Source organism: Meles meles, chromosome 17, assembly GCF_922984935.1.
Source record: "Meles meles chromosome 17, mMelMel3.1 paternal haplotype, whole genome shotgun sequence".
NCBI lineage: Eukaryota > Metazoa > Chordata > Mammalia > Carnivora > Mustelidae > Meles > Meles meles.
Window position 1 is genome coordinate 56,494,821 of NC_060082.1, and position 21,135 is coordinate 56,515,955.

The window sequence follows — 21,135 nt, forward strand, 5'->3', positions numbered from 1 at the left end:
TAAGGTCTAAGAGAAAAAAAAAAAGACCCCTTGGGAAAACTTTTTACAAACTGATAATAAGGTAGAAATAATAATGACAATAAAAGTCAGCCTTTGTTGAGCCAGACGCTTAGTATAGCATTAAAGTAGGGGGAATTTAAAAGTTAAACACAGAATTATTATATGACTCAGCAATTTTTCTAAAGATCTACTCATTCGTTTGACAGAGAGATTGAGACAGTGCATGTGCATGTGAGCAGGGGGCCAGGAGGATAAGATAGGGAGAGAGAGAGAGAGAATCTCAAGCAGACTCCCTGTCCAGCAAGGAGCCCAATGTGGGGCTCAATTCCACGACCCTGAGATCACCACCTGAGCCGAAATCAAGAGTTGGATGCTCAACCGACTGAGCCACCCAGGTGTCCCAGGATGCAGCAATTCTCTTCTTAGGTATACACAGAAATATGTGTCCAAACATATATATATGTTCAAACAGAAACTTGTACATGAATGTTCATTGTAGCTTTATTTATAAAGCCAAAATGTGGAAAAATTCACATGTCCACCAACTAATAAATGGATAAATAAAATGTGGTCTATCCATATGAAGGATATTCAACCGTAAAAAGGAATGAAGTACTGATACGTGCAACAACACAACAAATCTGGAAAACATTATGTTCACTGAAATAAGCCAGACATAAAAGATCACATACTGTCTAATTCCATTTATAGGATATGTCCAGAATAGGCAAATCCATAGACAGAACACAGGTTAGTGGTTGCCAGGGGTTGAGGGCAGGGGAGAATGAAGAGAGACTCTTCAAGGGTAGTGTTTCTTTCTGGAGTAAGGAAAATGTGTGGGCATGAGACAGTGGTGATGGCTACTCAAAATCAACTGTACATTTAAAAATAACTATAATGATGAATTTTATACTATGTGAATTCTATCTCAATTTAAAAAAAGGGGTGGAGGGAAAGGCATATTGTGGGCTGAAATGAGTACTAATCTCCAACAAGTTTGTATGAATGGTAGTTACAGGAGCTTTCACAATTTTAGGACTATCCGAGCATGGCATAGTGTACTTGTTGACTATTTCAAAGAAGATGAATTTCCCCTAGTGAAACTCAACTTGTTTTTAAATCCTTCATTTTTATTCAAATAAGTTATTTATTGTCACTTCATTATGATAAAACATTACCATAATTTCATTTTTTAAAAAGATTATTTATTTGAAAGAGAGAGAGAGAGAGATCACAAGTAGGCAGAGAGGCAGGCAGAGAGAGGGGGAAGCAGGCTCCCTGCTGAGCAGAGAGCCCCATGCAGGGCTCAATCCCAGGACCCTGAGACCATGACCTGAGCCAAAGGCAGAGGCTTAACCCACTGAGTCACCCAGGTGCCCCTAATTTCTTTTTTTAAAAACCTCCCTCTACTTTTAAATAGAAGAAACTATTAAGTCCAAGAGACATTTACACCTATGCATTCTGAAGATGGCCAAAACACAGAAAACTGTCCTCTCTTATATATTTTAGTTGTTATACAGACTTTAATTCAAGACATGAAGAATCCCCAAGTTAAAACTCCTACAACTATGAAGGTTACTACTAGAAATAATTGGCTCTAAGCTACACATCTAATAAAACATTCTGTATCCTTAAAACATGCAAAAAAGATCAGCAACTTTCCTCAAAAAATCCCCTTACTCTGCCCAGGCAGAAACCAAATCTCATCTTTATTTCTGCCATGAGATCATTTACACTTCCTAAAGTGTCAGGCTCAATGTTTCGCCAGTCAGCGGTAGAATGACTGTGCCAAATGAGTTTATTTATAACCACTTCAATACTATTCAGTGGCTATAACAGAAATCAACCAGGGAAGGGAAGGGGGTAGGTAAGGGTGGGACAAACGATAAGAAATTAAAAGGAAAAATATATATTAACTGTTTTTATTTTTAACTCTTGGTCCTTAGTATCAGAGAGTCTAACTATATTACATCTCCCTTTTGCCGAGCAGCGGTAAAGATTAAAAGGCCATTCTCTTCTGTCTTGAGATCTGCAACTCTTTTCTTTCACTCTGTTTTCTTGTGCCCATGGGTTTTTTAACATAGGAAAAATCCCAACACTTGAGAGATTCTGACCTTTTGGAAACATGGCAGAGCAATGAGATAACCTAACGGTGTGAAACTCAGCTTGCATGGGATGGTTTTTAAACTACACCCCCACCGTTCTTCTTCATCATGGAAAAGAGAAACTGAGCCACCTCACTAGGCAAATTCAATTTTAGGAGCAGTAAGCTTGCCAGGATCTCAAATATCAGAGCCTGCACACTGAGTTATGTGTGGACAGGCAGGAGAACATCATGTCTGAACCACATCACTCAGCACTGACATGTGACCCAGCCTAGGAATTTAAAAAGGGTCACCCATGTACGTGATAGCCACTGACTGGATGTCTGAAAATGGGTTACTAACAAGAGCCAAGTCTCTTTACTGCATGTCTTTAGAGAGAGAAACTATACCTCAAACCTCATTCCCTGAAACAAACAAAAAAAAGCCTTTGTACTATAGAAGATAGCTAGAGAGGAACTTTCAGTTGATAATACAACTGTGTCTGTATACACATGCAAACACATATATGTAGAATATATAATCACATGCATAGTTATGTATACATAACTAAAAATTGATTTTAAATGATTTCCATAAATGATCAGTGCAGGGCTATTTTTTGCATAATCTTTTTTTTTTTTAAGAATTTTTTTAAAGAATTAAAAAAACGTAAAATGATACAGACTTTGATAGGAATAAAATCTTCCTACTTGAGAGCCATAGTAAAAAAAGGGATGAAGATAAGACAGAGAGGAGTTATGCTGAGTCAAATAAGTCAAGCAGAGAAAGTCAATTATCATATGGTTTCACTTACTTGTGGAACATAAGGAATAGCATGGAGGACATTAAAGAAGGAAGGGAAAAATGACGGGGGGGAATCGGAGGGGGAGACGAACCATGAGAGACTATGGACTCCGAGAAACTGAGGGTTTTAGAGGGTTTTAGAGGGTGGGGGGGTGGGGGGATGGGTATTAAGGAGGGTTATACATAAACAACGATTCTTGGAATACCACAACAAAACCTAATGGTGTACTGTATGGTGACTAACAGAACATAATAAAAAAAGAAAAAGGAAAGACAGTGAGAGAAGGAGAAAGGAAGAACAAAAAAATAGTAAAATAAGAAGCATTTAGACCAAATTTGAAACTCAAAATTTAAAATATAAGAACAAAGCATTAATGTTAGTAACATGTATCATTAAAAAGTTTAAAACTCAAGTCAGAAAATTTTATAGACAAGAAACTAGGTACAAACTTATATGGGATCAGTCTCAGGTATATATTTTATAAGCAAATTTTCATTTTAAAAATATACTCACGAAAGAAATGTGCTTATAGAAAGAGGCCAAGTACAACACAAAAGTATCTTGAATAGAACAACGTCTCCACCATGTGACCATCTAGGATATAATCTCTAAAAACTCTTAAGTTAGTGTTGTATTTTTGCACCTCTAGGTACACAGAGAAGTCACTTTTAGTACATCCTCCAGGACCAGATGAAATTAAACAGAATTATGCTTCATACTTGACAGGTTCTATCCCACCCTAAGCCAACATTAAAGATAACGACTTTCTAGAGGTTGGCAGGACTAACAATGATATAATTTCCTCTTGAAAAGGGATTTGATAACATTGAACCTATGAATCTATCAAGTTTTAGACATTATCCTCTAAAATCCAAAATGTGGGGCGCCTGGGTAGCTTAGTTGGTTAGGCATCCAACCTTCAATTCCAGCTCAAGTCATGATCTTGTAGGGCACTGCACTCAGCATAGAGCTGCTTATCCCTCTCCCTCTGTTCCCCGCTCTGCTCACTTGCTTTCTCTCTCTAGTAAATAAATAAATTTTAAAAATAACAATAAAAAATAAAATCCATAATGTGTGAACTCTGATCGTTCAATTCATTAGTGTCAAGGACATTTTTGATATCACAGGGCAATCTAGAAGATAATTAATTTCTAGCCCTCGGAAAACTACGCCATAATGCTCTTATGTCTCTGAACTCCCAGACCTTTCTATAATTAGTTAGTCCCACAAGAGCTATTTTTCAGTAGTCAGCAAGTGCTACTCGTGTGATATTTCAGCTTTCTCCACTGAACCTCAAATGGACAAATTTACATTTCTTAGCTTACAGTAGTCACTTTAGGAATCAAGTTAATTAAGTTGTTAATTAAGTAAAAAAAGAAAATAAACTTGTGAACAGAAATGGAATCTGTCAAGTAAACTAAGTAATGCCATTAAATACATAATAAAATTGATAAAAGTAGTCACATCTATTCTAGTAACCTTAAGACTGGCCACCTATAAGAAAGTAAAGAATACAATTACCATACAAATATTTTTTAGTGTTTTGTGCAAGGTGCTATGGTTGATTTGGGCATAGGAGCCTGGGAATTAAAATACTGTATTCTGAATGAAGAGCTTGAAAACTCAGGGCAGAAAGATAATCCAACATATTTTTCCAGGAAACAGGACAAGGTAGTTAAGGTTCTCTCTAAGCTTCTGAATTCACAATTTTCTGATAATCTGTGAAACCGCTGGAGTACATGGATGATCTATTTCTGAGAAGCTCTGGCCTTGAAAGTATGATATATGGGTCAGTCAGAGCGAGGTCTGGCTGTGTTAAGAAGCAAGAAGCAACTTTTCTGAACATCTAATGTGGAAAAACTTAATAGTATGCATTTATGTTAAACTTACTCATCTGAGAAGAAATATTTGTAAGAATACTTAGTTCTCACATTTGTGAGGGAAGTTTGGTAACTTACTTTCCAGATGTAGGCAGCTTCATCACTTGAGCCACTGACTAAAAACTGGTCATCTGGACTGAGACTTGATTTAACATAAAAGGTGGAGTTCTGATGTCCATTGAAGATAGCCACTGTCAGAGGAAAAAAAACACACACATTACTTGGCTCTTGTTATTTCTAGTGTTCACTTAAATGCAGACACTATACATGTCCTAACAAGTTTTATTAGTGTATTGACTACTGAATATTGAAACAGATAGTCAAGCTTTATTCACTAAATTAAAGGGAACTGGACATTGGCAAAAAGTAAGGAAGTCTCAGAAAGAGGTTTTTATATTAGATCCAATCTCATGATCTAAGCCCAGATATTTGGTATGGAGCTGGCTATGGAAAAAAGTGACAGAAAACATTCTTTTTTTTTTTTTTTAAAGATTTTATTTATTTATTTGACAGAGAGAGATCACAAGTAGACAGAGAGGCAGGCAGAGAGAGAGAGAGAGAGAGAGAAGCAGGCTCCCTGCTGAGCAGAAAGCCCGATGCAGGGCTCGATCCCAGGACCCTGAGATCATGACCTGAGCGGAAGGCAGAGTCTTAACCCACTGAGCCACCCAGGCGCCCTGAGAGAAAACATTCTTAAAGAGAAGAATGCAACCAGGGTCCACTCTTTTAGTAAATGCTTTTATTAGACCCTCTTCTCCCACAGTAGCATAGGGCTTTCCCCGTTGAGTAATACATTGGTTCTCTTCCTCTTAGACTTCAAATACTGAGGGTAAATTTCATATTTTATTCTTTCCTCACTAGACCTCACAGTGCTTTGAAAAGAGATTTCCAAACATCTGTTGCATGAATAGGTAAGAATCAGTGGGAAGAGTTAAGATTTATGGATAGCTCATTTGGGATGTAGGAATCAGTTAATCTATTTATTTATTTATTTATTTACTGTGGGAATTTTTTAATCCAAAACTTTAAGAAGGCTGAAAAGAAGGAGCTAGTGGGGTAAACTATATATTTGTATGTAAGATACTCCAACTAGGTTAGGATTAGCCTTTAGGTTTATTTAGACTTCTTAATATCTGTAATAAAAGGGCAAGCAATCCAGTCTAGCACAATGTGCCTGATGAGTTCTTCTATCCTAAGAAGACCAAAACCTGAGGCCTCTGGTACCAGAATACTAACAGGAAATACAAGAAAAAAGTCTCAGTTTTTAAAGAATTTAGGGATACATTTAAGCAGGGAAGAAAAGTTCACTCTAATCTTTAACAGAAAGGAAGTAAGAATTATCAAGGGACTTAATAGATTTCCTTCAGTGCTCACAGAAATCTTTTCTTTTTGCCAGAACAAAACTGGAAAAAGACTATATTTTTAGCTTTTCAAGAAAAAGCATACATATCAAATACTCTCTACACCAACGCTTCCACTGTAGACGTTAAACAGAATATGAACCAATTCAGATACACATTTTATCTACTATGATAGGTAAATCCCCACAAAATAAACAGGCTCCTTTGCTCTGAATACAACTCTAAAACTATAATTGTTTATCTTTCTTAACTCTAACTATGAATGGAAAACTACAGACCAAATTTCCCACTAGACCTGTAAGTATTTATTGCCCTCTGCTGGTCTAATCAAGTACACTATAAATGCTTCAAACCATTCAAAAAAATCCTAAAACCTGTATTGGCTTTGATTAGCTCAACTTTATCTTTCTTTGATAATTTGGACTCTAAAAATGCTTCAGTGAATTGCTTCAGAGTCATCCTTATGAACATCACTTAGTATAATAAAACACTGTAAATTAAAAGTATAGGAGATAAAATATTAAGCCCAGGACCGTTTCTGAAATTTGAAAAAGATAAGCAATTACCCAATGTCATACACATGGCTGTCTGTCACTCAATCTCTAAAGAACGTATCTACCTACCTATCTATCTATAGGAGCAAACAAAATCATTTTGGGAGCACAGGAAAAAGGTTACTAAATTTTTAGTAATGTAGCCTTAGGCATATTTGTTTGACTAATCTCAAGACTCCCTTTAGGGCCAGACTACAAAAAAAAAAAAAAAAATGACACAGAAAGAATTCTTGTATATTTATTTGATAATATAATTAGGATTATGCTTTTATTTTTTGGAAAGATTCTGAAAAGTGTATTTTATATGACTATCTAAATTAGAAGCTGTTCAAGTTCTGATTCCATTCAGAAAACAGCAAAACAAGTTATAAACTGCTTCCCTTTTCCAAATACCCTTGCTCTTATTTAGACAACATCAGATCTAATCTAGGACATTGGGAACACCAACTGTGAAGCTGTCACAGAACTCAAACTCCTAATACTGGCTTAGGGCAGTCTTTGGAAAGTTCTGTAAGTCTAGTTAAGTTCTATACTATTTCAAGGTTTCTTATTTATCAGCACATCTTACTTTAGTGGGAAGTAGGTAGCTTTAGGGATTATGGAACCTGTCTGTTTCTGACAGAGCTATACCTTAGCAAGAACAAGGTTACTAATATGTAGCTTGCCTAAGTAATTGAAAATGTTCTTAAAATTATGTAACCCCCTAAAATCTTAGAGTATGCCTGAGAAACCTGCATTTCTTTTTTTCTTAAAGTGCCATGTATCAACTTTAAACACCAGATTCCAATTTTAATTTTCCTGAAGAAAAAAAAAAAGGTGAGGTTGGGGAAAACTAGAGATAAAATAGACACTGCCCAACATTAAGAAGGCTGAAATAGATAAAAACCTATTTAGGGACTTAAAAAATTCAGCCCCCTAATTTTAACAAACAACCCCGAACAAGACAGAACCTGAGAACAGCCTTCTAGATCCTACAAAACTTGAGACAATTCTGAATATAGTCAAAGGGACATAATTTCAGAAAGACTCACTGTTAAAATACAATTAAGTCACCATATACAGCAGGATTCTGTTTACTTGTGAAATATCACAAGGAAAATACACCCAAGAAAACATAACCGGAACTAATCAAAGACACCAAAGCCCTCCTATGTCTTAAAAAATTTGATTTAGAAAAAAAGATCAATAAAATTATCATTAACAAAAACCTCTGCATTAGTTTCTGGACAAGAGATTTTATTTTATTTTATTTTTCCAGGGTAGAGATTTCAAATGGGTAAGATCTTACCTGGAGAAGTCTTTAATCCGGTCATATTGAACATGTAGATATTGTCATCTGTGCAGTTAGCGAATAAAGTAGAGCCCGTGGAATCCAAAATCAGACTTGAGTATCCTAGAAAAAGGAAACTTTAGTTAACTAGCATGTCCTGATTACAGCAAGTAGAACTGAAGTGACAGTGTTGAGGAAAGAAGATCATTCCACAAGATTACCAGAATTCTTCTTCCCCCAAATATACACAAACCAAAAATATTCTGAGTTTTTAACTTCTGAATTTCCAAAAGACACAACCACATGTTAATTTCAAGTCTATGTTGCTGAAAACTAGCTTGATATTTATTTTGAAAATGTAAACAAAAATTCACAGGGTATTAAAAGGCTTACCTAGTTTTCGAGTGCTGCTACCTGGGTACAAGAAAGACTTGGATGCTATGGGTTCCTGTCGATAAGCAGTATAATTCTTACGTAAATCCCATATTTTGATTACCCTAAAAACCAAGGTAAAGAAAGTTATTTTGTAGCCAACCCCAACTCCGACCAGTTTCAACTACATTGAACTTCATGAAATGAATTTTAATCTAACTCCTCTGGCACATCAACCAGATATAACGAGGAGATCTCACTGGGAAACAGATTGAACTATCTCATACTATAGTTTCCAATTTCAGGCTAACAACTCAGGCAGAACGGAAACAGATGTGATCTGACCTAGCAATAGGTTACCTTGAGTTTACTTCAAGGGAGCGGAAAAGGAAGATGAAGGTTGGGTTCTGATGGTCATTGTTTCATTGTTTTCAGAAAAAAAAAAAAAAAGAAAGGCAAAACAAACGCTTCCTAAGCCTTTAACACTCTGCATGTAACCTCTAACATTGTAAGTAACAAGCTCTGTCCCTATGGTTTTATCTCTATGCGTAACTCCTTAAGTAATCTGGTCTAAACAACTTTTCCTTTTTTCCTATGAAATATTTTTTCATTTCGTCTATTGGTATAATTGTCTTAATCCTCAACATGTAGTTCCTTTTTAAAAAAAGATGTTATTCATTTATTTATTCATTTATTTATTTATTTTTAGAGAGAAAGAAAGCGTGAGAGCAGGGAGAGGGGTAGGGGGAGAGAAAGAATTCCAAGCAGACTCCCTGCTGAACACAGAGCCTTGACTCAGGGCTCGATTTCACCTCAACCTGAGATCATGACCTTAATGAAAGACAGGAGTAGGTTACCTAACCAACTGAGGCACCCAGGAACCTCCTCAACATCTAGTTTATTGGCAACATGAAAACAAAAGCTTAGTCTAAAAACGGCACTATCATTGGAAACAAACAACAGGGTTTCACAGTCACTTCACAAGCATAACTAGTAAACTCCTTCATCCGTGCCTGAGGATTTGGTGCACAGATGAGTTTTAGTGTCCAAAAGACCACAAAAGAAGTCCTAGTTCATTAAGCCATCATGTTTTTAAATTCGTTTCAAAGGGAGGGATGTCTTGAGAGGTATCATAAGCAAATAAGCAAAGGAGTGTGCTTAAAAAACGCCCAGAGATTTATTATAACAAAGCAATCAATGAAGTACCACAAACTTATTTGGAAGCCAAACATTCAGACCAATCACAGATGGCAGGTATATGAAAGTCATTGGGCCTTAATATCAATATAGTTAGATTACTCCCCCAAATGCCCATTATATACCCAGAATGAGATTTCTTCTTTTAGGGTATTACTAAACCTGAGAAGATAAAAATCCAAAATAGAAATTTTATTCCTCAAAAGCTTAAATTAGACTGCACGTACAAGTGAGCTGCCCATCCAGATTCTCGACAACAGCAGCAGCAGCCAACACTGCTCCCGTGTGCTAGATAATGTGCTAATTTTATTACCTCATTTATTACTTCATAATACCAAAATGGATTACCTCATTTAATTATTTGAGCAAGAGTCCTAACTAGATATTTTTCAGTGTGATCTGTAGTTCCTCTTCTCAGCTGGATATTCACTATGTGGAAAGTTAAAAGCATACATATTCGATTATAATGGGACTAGGTGACTTCCCTATCACAGTTTATGAAAGAGATCTCATCAAAAGAACCAAGAAATAAAAGCGCTTACCCATCCACGGCTCCTGCTGAGACTAATGTATTCTCATCTTGAAAGAGGACCACAGTAACACTCTGTTGAAAATCCTGACAGCACAAGGCAGAAAAAGATAGAAGAAAGTCCTATTTTCAGTATCATAATCTTCACCATCAAGAGACCAAGGTGCTAAAATGATGGCTTCCCCCTGACCCAAATTCTGAGTTAAGACTAAATCTTCCCTCACCAATAATCCTAAGTCAGATATTTATACTGACCAAGAAGTCATTTTAGCATGAAAATGACCTAAATATCATTGAAGTATAGTACATAGTGTTGACTTTGACTTGTACTCAAAAAACAAACAGGTGAATAAAAGCTTTGTCTAAACCTACTGGTTTCTACTTAGAATCAGTCCTACTAATAAGCTATGTCTCTGTAGCAGACTTCGTTTAACTTTCTTGTGCCTGTTTCATCTACAAAATGTCACCACCTACCAACACTGTTGCATAGGGGTATCTGAAGAATTACTGATGAAAGATGATTATGCGTTCTGAAAAATTTAAAGGAGCTCAGTGGAATTTCATCTCCTAATTGCTGTTAATGAGTTTTCCTGGCTCAGAATCTGATTGTCTGAAAGGATATTCATTTTAACTCCATCTGGCCTCCAAAACCCACTGTTAATCCTGCCAGTTTCCACTCATGCCTGTGTCCTATTCTTGGTATGCAATTATAAGTCCTAACATTTTTAATAAACACACTTCTCCAACATACTAATTTGGATCTTACAGACCAGGAATTTTAGAAAAATGAACACGTTAAAGTAAAAGCCATCTTTTACTTTTAAAAGAAAGAAGATGTATTATGGGCAATGTTTAACTTTGAGTACAAGATGCTAGACAGACATAATATTCTATCTAAATGTTTCAATGTATTTAAATATTTTGGCGACTGTTTAAAAAAATATTAAAAACTCACAAATTTCCTATAGTTTGTGTAACATAAAAAACGGGGATTACCTCCCCTTATAGAAAATTGCATCACGGTATTTAATATGCTTCTTCGAACTATCACCCCTTTCCTAATAAATTATGTTGTAGACAGTGTACACATGGAGATCTCTATGGATGAAGCTCAGGAAGATGAATTTTTAATATGCTGCCAGGTGACTGTGTTATATGCTAGAGTTCGAGAACTACTACTGTAGGTATTGAGCAGTAAATAATAAACCACTGAATAAAAACTCTCATTCACTTAATCTATAGCTCCTATTTCATGCCCAACAAGTTACCTAAAATGAGAGCCCATCCTACTACATGTTAAGATCTGCACACATGTGTACAGCTCTAAAACCTTACCACAGAAGGAGCAAGTCCTTTTGAATTCTGTTTCTTCTTGGGTTTTGATGGAGTTTGCTTGTCTAAAGTATTGTGAGCTCCACTGATTTGATTCACTTGTCTATAAAATCCATCTGAAAGATATTCCAAGCAAACTGATTTAGGTTTCAGAACTTTATTCCTATGCCGAATGTAACATTTACACATAAGATTTCAGAATTATATTCTTAATAGTAAAATTAGAAGCCAGCAGAACTACTGCATTACATTTTTTGGTGCCATTATGATGTATACAAGAGAAATAAGCATGTGGATATTTATAGCAGCTTTATTCCTAACTGCCAAAACGTGGAGGCAATCAAGATGTCCTTCAGGAGAGGAAAGTAGGAATAAACTGCGGTTTATCCAGATAATGGCACATTGTTCAATGGTAAAAAGAAATGAGCTACCAAGCCATGAAAAGACAAGAGGGAACCTTAAATACATTATTAAGTGAAAGAAGCCAATCTCAAAAGACTACATGCTGTATGATTCCAACTATATAACATTCTGGAAAAGGTAAAACGTTGGAAAGTAAAAAAAAAAAAAATCAGTGGTTGTCAGGAGCTGGGGGAGGAAAAGACGAGCATAGGAGATTTTTAGTGTTGTGAAACTACTCTGTATACTATAATGTAGACACATGTCATTACACGTTTGGCAAAACCAATAAAATGTGCAATACCAAGAGTTAACCCTACTACAAAGTACTGAGGGACATTGGGTGCTTATGGTGTATCAGTGCAAGTGCATCAGTTTTAACAAATGTCCAACTCTACCATGGGATGATAGTGGGAAAGGCTGTGGAGATACAGAGTACATTAAAACTTGGAGAACTCTCTGTATTTTCTGATCAATTTTGCTGCGCATCTAAAACTGCTCTGAAAAATAGTCCATTAAAAATAGTTTTTAAAAAAGATTTTATTTATTTATTTGACAGACAGAGATCACAAGTAGGCAGAGAGGCAGGCGGGGGCCAGGGGAGGGGGAAGCAGGCTCCCTACTGAGCAGAGAGCCCGATGCGGGCTGGATCCTAGGACTCTGGGATCATGACCTGAGCTGAAGGCAGAGGCTTAACCCACTGAGCCACCCGGTCACCCCTAAAAAGACATTATTTTTAAAAAAGGAAGTAGGCAGGGATGACTGGGTGGCTCAGTCAGTTAAGTGGCTGCCTTCAGCTCAGGCCATGATCCTAGTGTCCTGGGATCGAGTCCCACCATAGGGCTCCTTTCTCGACAGGAAGCCTGCTTCTGCCTCTGCCTGCCTGTGCGCTTGCTCGCTCTCTCTCTCTCTGACAAATAAATATTTTTAAAAAATAAAAAAGGAAGTAGGCAGTGAGATGATCACTGCATTCTGCTTAATGACATCATGGGGGCAATGTGAGCATAATTATGTTTAATTTAATCCAATTCTTTAAAGTTAAATAACTTTTTAGAAGATCGTTTATCACCAAGCCCATGTACTAATAATCCCAATTCTATCAGTAAGTGACACAGTTCAGAAGACAATGTGAGGTAAATACAGAGGGTGATGCTTCCAACAGTCACAGTAATCCTGTCAGCAGAAGAAATGGGGGATTATGAACATGTGCCCCCTGCCCCCTGGTGGTAACTGGGTGAAATCGCCAACTCATTCAAAATAAGTATGAGGTGATCTCACACTTATCAAAATTAAAATGGAACTAGGCTACCTTTTTTGTTGCACCTGGTGTCCCAGACCATAATGTTTCCATCTCTTCCACCTGTACAGAACACAGCTATGGGGAAATAAATAGTTTATCAAGAAGTTAATAAAACCAGGCCAATAATGCATGCATTTCATTTAAGTTTCCTAGAGCATCTATTACATGGTTAAGTATTGTAATTGGCAATTAAAAATGAAACAATCTATGGCTCAACAACAAAGAAAACAAAGCAGTGAAGGGAAAGGATTAAAAAGAACTCAAAATACTTATGCTCTAGAGAATAATCCCTCTGTAAATATTCTTAACACCACATAAAATACTACATGAAGTACACATATGGAAAGAATAATGAAAAAGCAAATAACGAAAATATACTGAGTTTACTAAGTGCTATACACTATCCCATGTGCTTTATATACATTATCTCAACTCTTGTTATTAATCCTGTTAGGTGGGTATTATTATTCTCATTTTATGGATAAGAAAACCAAGACATAGAGAGGATAAGTGACTTATAAAGGTATTCCTAGCAGAATAAATCCAGAGCCCACTCTCCAAATCTCCAAGTTTTACTGTCTTCACTATAAAAGTATGTACCAGACCCATACAAAATGGTGAAAGAGGATGCCTCTAGGGATGGAAAGAGAGCAAAGGGACTGGAGAAGGGAACATAGGGGAGCTTCAATTTATCTGTAATGTTTTATTCTTTAAAACAAAACAAAAAAAACCTTGCTTCCTGTGTGGAAGAGTGAGCACTTATGAAAACAATCTATCTGCATGAGCTAAAAAAACTCTGGACAAAATATAAAAACCAATTACCTGAGGGTGCTTTAGAAACTGAACAAAAACATGCAATTTTTGGAGAGAAGTCAATACCTGAAGCAAGTGATTGGTCTCGGCTAATTTACTGGCTTTTGTAGTTTTACCTTGAAGGCAGCCACAGTTGCAGCATTAGTACCAGGCAGCTAAGATGCCAATACAGAACCTGCCATCTTTCAAGCCAGAGGAACAAGGAAAACCAGACTGAGGAAACAAGAGCTGCCAGAGCCAGAGTGAGGGGAACCCTGGAGAGAGCCAGAGAAAGGCTAACTCTAACACTGTGTTTAAAGTTAGCACAGGTCTCTGGTTGATCCCTGAACCATCTACGCAAGGGAAAATCAAAAGAGGCTTGTAACTGAGCCTTAAATTAAAGAACTGAATTGAGATCTGACCTCTCTGTAGGTCTGACAGTTTGCAATTTGACTTTTACTGAGTTAATTCCCTGTTAAAACAAAAACATTGGAATGCCTGGGTGGCTCGGTCAGTTGAGCGGTTGCCTTCGACTCAGGTCATGATCCCGGGGTCCTGGGATTGAGTCTTACATCAAGCTCCATGCTCAGTGGGGAACCTGCTCTCCCTCTGCCTGCCGCTCCCCCTGCTTGTGTGCTCTCTCTTTCTCACAAAGAGATAAATAATTAAATCTTCAAAAAAAAAAATCAACGGATGAAAGTCCAGAGAATAAAAACGACTTTGCCCAAGAGTTTAGAGGCAGAAACAGGAATAAAACACAGGGGTTCTATGTATGATTATAAAAATGTGCCCTGTACAAAGGCATTTGGCTAAAGATCTAAAATCTAATGAGTGTTTACCAACCAAACTATGTGGCCATGGGGGCAGTGTCCAACCAGGCAATTCATGCTAGAACACTTACAGACTACTAGGAGCCGTGATAAAAACTACCAGCCCCAATTTCTAATTCAATGCTTTTTCTACTAGATTTATGGCATAATGGCATAGATTTACTGTATAGAATTTTAAAAATTAAGCAAAGGGAAAAAAAGATAGTGCTTTTTTACTTTATCCTTTAAATAAATTTACTTTAGTAAGGTTAATTTTCATGCTCTTGCATTATTTTTAGAAACTCAGAGTTAACTCTGACACAGTAGTAAACTAGAACATAACCATATCTAACTTTATATAATACACGTGTTAATGAAAACTTATGCAGAGATAAAAACTATGCCATATATTCTTCAACGTTCCACTCTCAAAAGCAACCACAGTCAATTAAAATTGACCTTTTTGGAGTCCAGATCAGCTCAACAACTCAGTTTAATATTTCTGAGTGCTCACGTGAATAAATGAAAATGTTTCTTTTAAAAATAGAGTATTTCTTAATGATAAAGAAGACTGTAAAGTTTGTCCGTTATTGAGATTAAAGCCAGATTAATTCAGCCACTTCTTTAAGATGAATGTTTGTTGGTCCATTTGTTAAAAAAAAAAAAATTATTCAGTGAGAAACTAATGGAGGAAGGAGAAAAGAAGAGCTAATTCAGACACTAAGTTTTTTCCTAGTGCTATAGTACTGTGCTGTACTATATCATTCTTTAAGTCTTCCTTCTCCATTATAATAATAAAATAAATACAGAAAGATCAATTATGAGTAAATAATAGTTGAAAATATACTAGGGAACTGGGCCACTTAAAGTAATTAAATGGTAAGTTTTTAGGTGAGAATCATGTCCATTTTAACAGGTTTCCCACTCCAGCGTCACACTCCACTTAATTAAAATTTCACTAGGAGAGTTAAAGTAACTCATTTACAAATAGAGTTAATCAGTGTTCAGTACAGGGTTTTGACTTTAAAGGACACTCAGAGTTGGACAGAGGTATTATAGCTATTTATAAATGTTTACCTTATCTGCAGGATTATAGAAAAAAGTTATCTGAAGATTCTTAACTTACAGGGACAGGCTGGAGATAATACCCATAAGAATGGGACCAAAAGTCAGCTTAATTTCATGGAGGATTTTGGTCATGAGACTCTCAGTCTCCAAGTAGGGAAAGTAGCACTCTGACACGGGAAAGGGTGGAAACCATCAAAGCTTCTTATTAACTCACCGCAAAGGAGGTTAAGGACATGAAAGAGGATAGGCACAGACCTACCTTTCTCAAACTTAGAAAAGGCAACTGACTTAAGGCTGCACTGATGCCCCTTGCACGTTCCAATCAGCTCACCAGCTTTTACATCCCAAAATTTCGCTGTTTGGTCACCTGCTGCTGTAACCTTTCAAAATATAAGGTATCATAATTTAATAAATCAATGCTTTATCATTATTTAACCAGATCCCAATAAAATAAAAGTCACTTACAAGTTTAAGTTCACCAGGAACCCAGGCCAGGTCAAAGACAGCATTCCAGTGAGCCATCCATTCTAAACAAAAAAAAAAATGGTGAATGTAAAATGTCTAGACTACGTTCAGGGGTAGCCTTGTTATTAGCAGTTTGAATTTCTTAAAAGCTAGAGGGAAAAAATAAGTCATCAGTGCCCTATCATCCATGGGCCAAGAGAACTTATATACTCACAGAACTTACATATTTCCTTCACTATTGCAGAGAACTATCATTTGATATCAAATTTCTTTTCATGAGGTGACTAGTAATATATTCTCCAAAATGGAATCTTTCTGAAACATTCTCCAGTTCAAAAATCTTCATCATGCTCTCTGAATGGAATCTGAAGTAGTTTGACATTTAAGGTTCTGCATGCTTTGGCCTTTATCTCTGTTGTACGCTTTATCTTTGTCTCCACATACCTTATTCCAACCAACTGGATCCCTCCCCATTCCATAATTATAGCCTATGCTTTCTTATCTCTAGGCCTTTGCTAATGCTTTCCCTTCCACCTGGCATATCCTATTCTACCTCCATAGGTTTAAATACCTCCATAGGTTTAAATACTACAGTCCCACTTAAACGTTCTCTTCATGAAAAATTGTCCTTGCCATCTTTACCACATGAGAGCTCTCCTTTTGACACCCATGGCATTTTTTGGGTACATCTTTATCATTTATAGCCTGTTTTACTCATTTCCACACTTGATATAACTAGTTCCAGATTATTAGCTTCTTAAGATCAGTATAACTTTGCCTTATATAAGGAAGATGCTTGGTCAAGATAAATATTTTAAAGTAATGTTTCCTCCAACCACATTAAGTGTAAAAGATTTAACTTTTTAAAAGAAGAACTGTTTTAATCCTAAACTGTATTTTTTTTTCAACTTTCAGTGAAAGTATTGCCATACTTACAATATTATTGACAGAAGGGCCATCTACCATTTTCTTTTAGCCTGGTCCCTAAACAGACTTCATCAGAAGTGAATATAATTGGAAATCTATTCAAATAACAATTTACTTGAAGCTTTATGAACTTAAAATAATGTTAAAACAAAAATTTTAGGCCTAGACTTACCTTTGACACACTTCTTTCTAGAGGCTTGTGACTCTGTGTTGTACAGTCTAACGAAGCCTTCTTCATTGGCAACTGCTAGTATATGCTCCATATTGGGGGCTAAATAAGAAATAAAGAATACATAAAGAATAACACAAAAATTTTAAAGCTGAGCATAAAGCTATAAATACAATACAATACAGATTAACTGAAAGCTACAAGTTAAATACAAAGAATCTGAAGAGGGAAGATGATTATATCCAAACAGCATTTGATTATGGTAGAGAGGTAATTTAAATTAAAGATTGCTTAAAATTTGCCTTAATATCTAACTCAGTAAATGACTCAAAACCACCAAAATTATCTCAGATAATCTCTTATTTAGAGAAGGGTAGGACTTAAATAAAACAACAGTGACACTGACCAATGGCGAAGAAAAGCATATGATATAGACCACCAGCAGGCTTAGTCTATTAGTTAAATTTCTTTTTCATACCCTTTTACTTTTCCCCTCTCAAACTATTAACAGTGGGGACAAGTACTCTATTTCTGTTCATATGTTCCCCAGTGCATTACAGAGATTCCATCAGACCAAAAGGTGTATCCATTGGGCAAAACAGTGTTCATGATGGTTGAACCTTTGCAATCCTTTCCAAGTATCCATCAAAAAGAAAAGAAAAAAAAAATGCTGTAATTGTCTTATGCTTTAGAGGAAATATATAATTATGCATAGAGATTTTCAAAAGTCTTATTTCATAAATCAGAAAACAGCTATTAGAAAAACTACCATCTATCTAACCTACTTTTTCTTAAAAGGGGAACATCCCAGTATACATATATTTTTTAAGTATGACATAGATCATTTCTGAGCAAGCCTAGCTTAGATAGTAATTCTCTTACCAGAAGAGAAGGTACATCCAAAAGGAGGAACTGGGACTCCTGTTTCTCCGTAAGAAGTGTGCTCATCATTACAGTTGCACTGATAACCAGTTAGAAGGGACTGTAGAGGGTACTGGGAAGACCATCCTAAAGTAAGACATAATTCTTTATAGATTTCAATATATCACCATATTTCAATATTTTTAACAAGTGCAGAGGTAAATATTTGTTTTTAAAAGCTTTATTTATTTTATGTAAATCCACTCACTATTCAGGGTCTTCTACAATACAGTTTCTGGTATTTTCCTAAGGGGTCCTAAGGTAGAAATAAAAAGCACTCTCAACTTCTGGTGAGGTACAGCTTTGGGCTTACCATCTAAAATGGAGACTCTTGCTGGTACACTGAAGATTTTAAGAAACAAGTGGCCTTTGTACATTAAAAAAGATCTTACCCCTCCTACACCCTTTGGTGACAACTACAAAATACAACCAAAAAGACTACCATAACCATTAAAACTGCCATTCTCTTCAATCAACATTTTGTTCCCAGAGTTTCTAAATCAACATTACTCAAATTCTTTAATTACCTGCAACATCATATACAATCCAATGGTCAAAGTGTTAAAGGAAATAATGAACATAAATTTGCCTACCTAGCTACTAAAATATTCACAAGCAAATTCTAACTTCACTTCCTTTTTCCAATACTGAAATTCTAGGATTCTTTTTTTTTTTTTTTAAGGATTTTATTTATTTATTTGACAGAGATCACAAGTAGATAGAGAGGCAGGCAGAGAGAGAGAGAGAGAGAGAGAGAGAGAGTGAAACAGGCTCCCTGCTGAGCAGAGAGCCCGATGCGGGACTCGATCCCAGGACCCTGAGATCATGACCTGAGCTGAAGGCAGCGGCTTAACCCACTGAGCCACCCAGACGCCCTAGGATTCTTTTTTTTTAAAGGTTTTTTTTTTTTAAGATTTTATTTATTTATTTGGCAGACAGAGATCACAAGTAGGCAGAGAGGCAGGCAGAGAGAAAGAGAGGAGGAAGCAGGCTCCCTGCAAAGCAGAGAGCCCGATGACGGGCTCAATTCCAGGACCCTGGGATCATGACCTGAGCCGAAGGCAGAGGCTTTAACCCACTGAGCCACCCAGGCGCCCCTGAAATTCTAGGATTCTAAAATGTCAACAAGTCATAGTATCTTAAACTATATTAGAGCAATTTTAAAGTGAGGCATTATGTACCCACCCCTAGAGTACAATCAATTAAGCCCTGGTTAGTAATAGGGTCAGGGAAGTCTTTAGAGTAGGTGAAATCAAACGCGTCAAGAGATGAGTTAAGTCTTCACTGAATATACAAGAGAGAGGAAGAAATTCAGGGTAGAGGGAGCATTTATTCTGCTTGGGTCAGAGATCGAATGGGCACTATGGTCCTAAATAAATAGTATGCCATCTTCAAAGATTCATTCTATTATTTAGATATATAGGTCAACACATTTTAAATACATAAAAGAAACATTAAATAAATGGTTACTGAGAACTAAATGTTTATTAAGCATCAGAGGAAACAATGAAGTTACAATCTATTGAGAGTTGTTTAAATAATAAACTTCCACATTTTAGGGTACTTTCTGTGATCACTTTTCATCAAAATACTCTTTGGAGAAGACATCTAAGTCTGATATAGCCTCAGACAATTCTAGCTTTGATGTTCCTAGAGATAACCTGAAGGAATCAGTACAAAAGAGGCAAAGAATACAATCCAGATTTAGTAATTATTCCTGGGGGAGTATTACCCCAAGGCCAGGTATCGTGTAAACAAGCTATTATAAAGAATAAAATATATTGTAGAGTTCACAAATATCCATCTACAGAATGAATTTTAAAACAAAACCTCTGTGGGCGCCTGGGTGGCTCAGCGGGTTAAAGCCTCTGCATTCGGCTCAGGTCATGATCCCAGGGTCCTGGGATCGAGCCCCGCATCGGCCTCTCTGCTTGGCTGGGAGCCTGCTTCCTCCTCTCTCTCTCTCTGCCTGCCTCTCTGCCTACTTGTAATCTATCTGTCAAAAAAAATAAATCTTAAAAAAAAAAAAAAAACAAAAAAACCTCTGTATATATACACTTGTGGTTTGGGAATAAAAATAATAATAAGCTACATACAAATTCAAAAGGACCAAATCTTGAATAATTCAGGCAGAACTGAACACGATAAACTTTGGATACCTAATTCTTTACAATTAAGCTGACTCCTCAACTCTACCTCACTGTCTCCTGACTAATATTCAAACACCAACAAACAGCCTAACATGGCTTAATAACTTATCCCTATCTACCTCTCCATTTCTGTACTCCCTACAACACACAGTTGTGGACTGGTCTCTTGAGCAAGTTTTGGATACGCACTGTGCTATATACAGCTTCCAACATGAACAAGTAATTCTTCCCCCCATAACACTTATTTGGAAAAGCCTATTCTCTCCTCAATGTACAATTTAAGCCCCTGGGGTTACACACCAATTATCCAAGGAGTATCCAAAACTCAAAGACATGACTTTTCAGATAATCAGTTGATATAGGTACATTTCTACTACTTATCTGAGAAGGTTGAGGTTCTTTTTCCTCCTCTCCCTTCATCAATGCTTTTCTTCCACTTTTCAAAAGAAAGGCATTCCCCTGCCCCAATCTTATACCTTGCATTGATCCAAGGTACAAAAACTTCTGGGACTCCAGTTAAAAGACAATAGGATAATTCCTTTAATAAAGGCATCATAAACAGCAAAATCCATCTCTTTAAAAGATACGCTTCCAATAAAATTTTACTTTTTGCTTCATTTATTTATCAAAATTAAGTCTATATTGTTTTGACCATTTGCATACTAGTAATTGTAACAATTCAATTCAGAGGAAACTCTTCACACTTAGAGCCTTATGATTACAGAAAATACTGAGTTTATTTTTTTCACAG

At 36.4% G+C, this 21,135-nt stretch overlaps 1 protein-coding gene across 1 annotated transcript in view; it reads right to left on the minus strand.

Moving 5' to 3' along the window:
- Window positions 1-21,135, minus strand: part of DTL (denticleless E3 ubiquitin protein ligase homolog) — a 40,628-nt gene that overhangs the window by 16,639 nt on the left and 2,854 nt on the right. Inside the window, exons 2-11 of the mRNA XM_045981980.1 lie at window positions 18,196-18,321; window positions 17,317-17,415; window positions 16,218-16,279; window positions 16,012-16,132; window positions 13,093-13,158; window positions 11,388-11,500; window positions 10,066-10,139; window positions 8,348-8,451; window positions 7,973-8,077; window positions 4,848-4,960 (exon numbers count right to left, since the gene is read on the minus strand). Coding sequence (XP_045837936.1) covers window positions 4,848-4,960; window positions 7,973-8,077; window positions 8,348-8,451; window positions 10,066-10,139; window positions 11,388-11,500; window positions 13,093-13,158; window positions 16,012-16,132; window positions 16,218-16,279; window positions 17,317-17,415; window positions 18,196-18,321 — 983 coding nt within the window. The remainder of the gene's footprint in view (window positions 1-4,847; window positions 4,961-7,972; window positions 8,078-8,347; window positions 8,452-10,065; window positions 10,140-11,387; window positions 11,501-13,092; window positions 13,159-16,011; window positions 16,133-16,217; window positions 16,280-17,316; window positions 17,416-18,195; window positions 18,322-21,135) is intronic.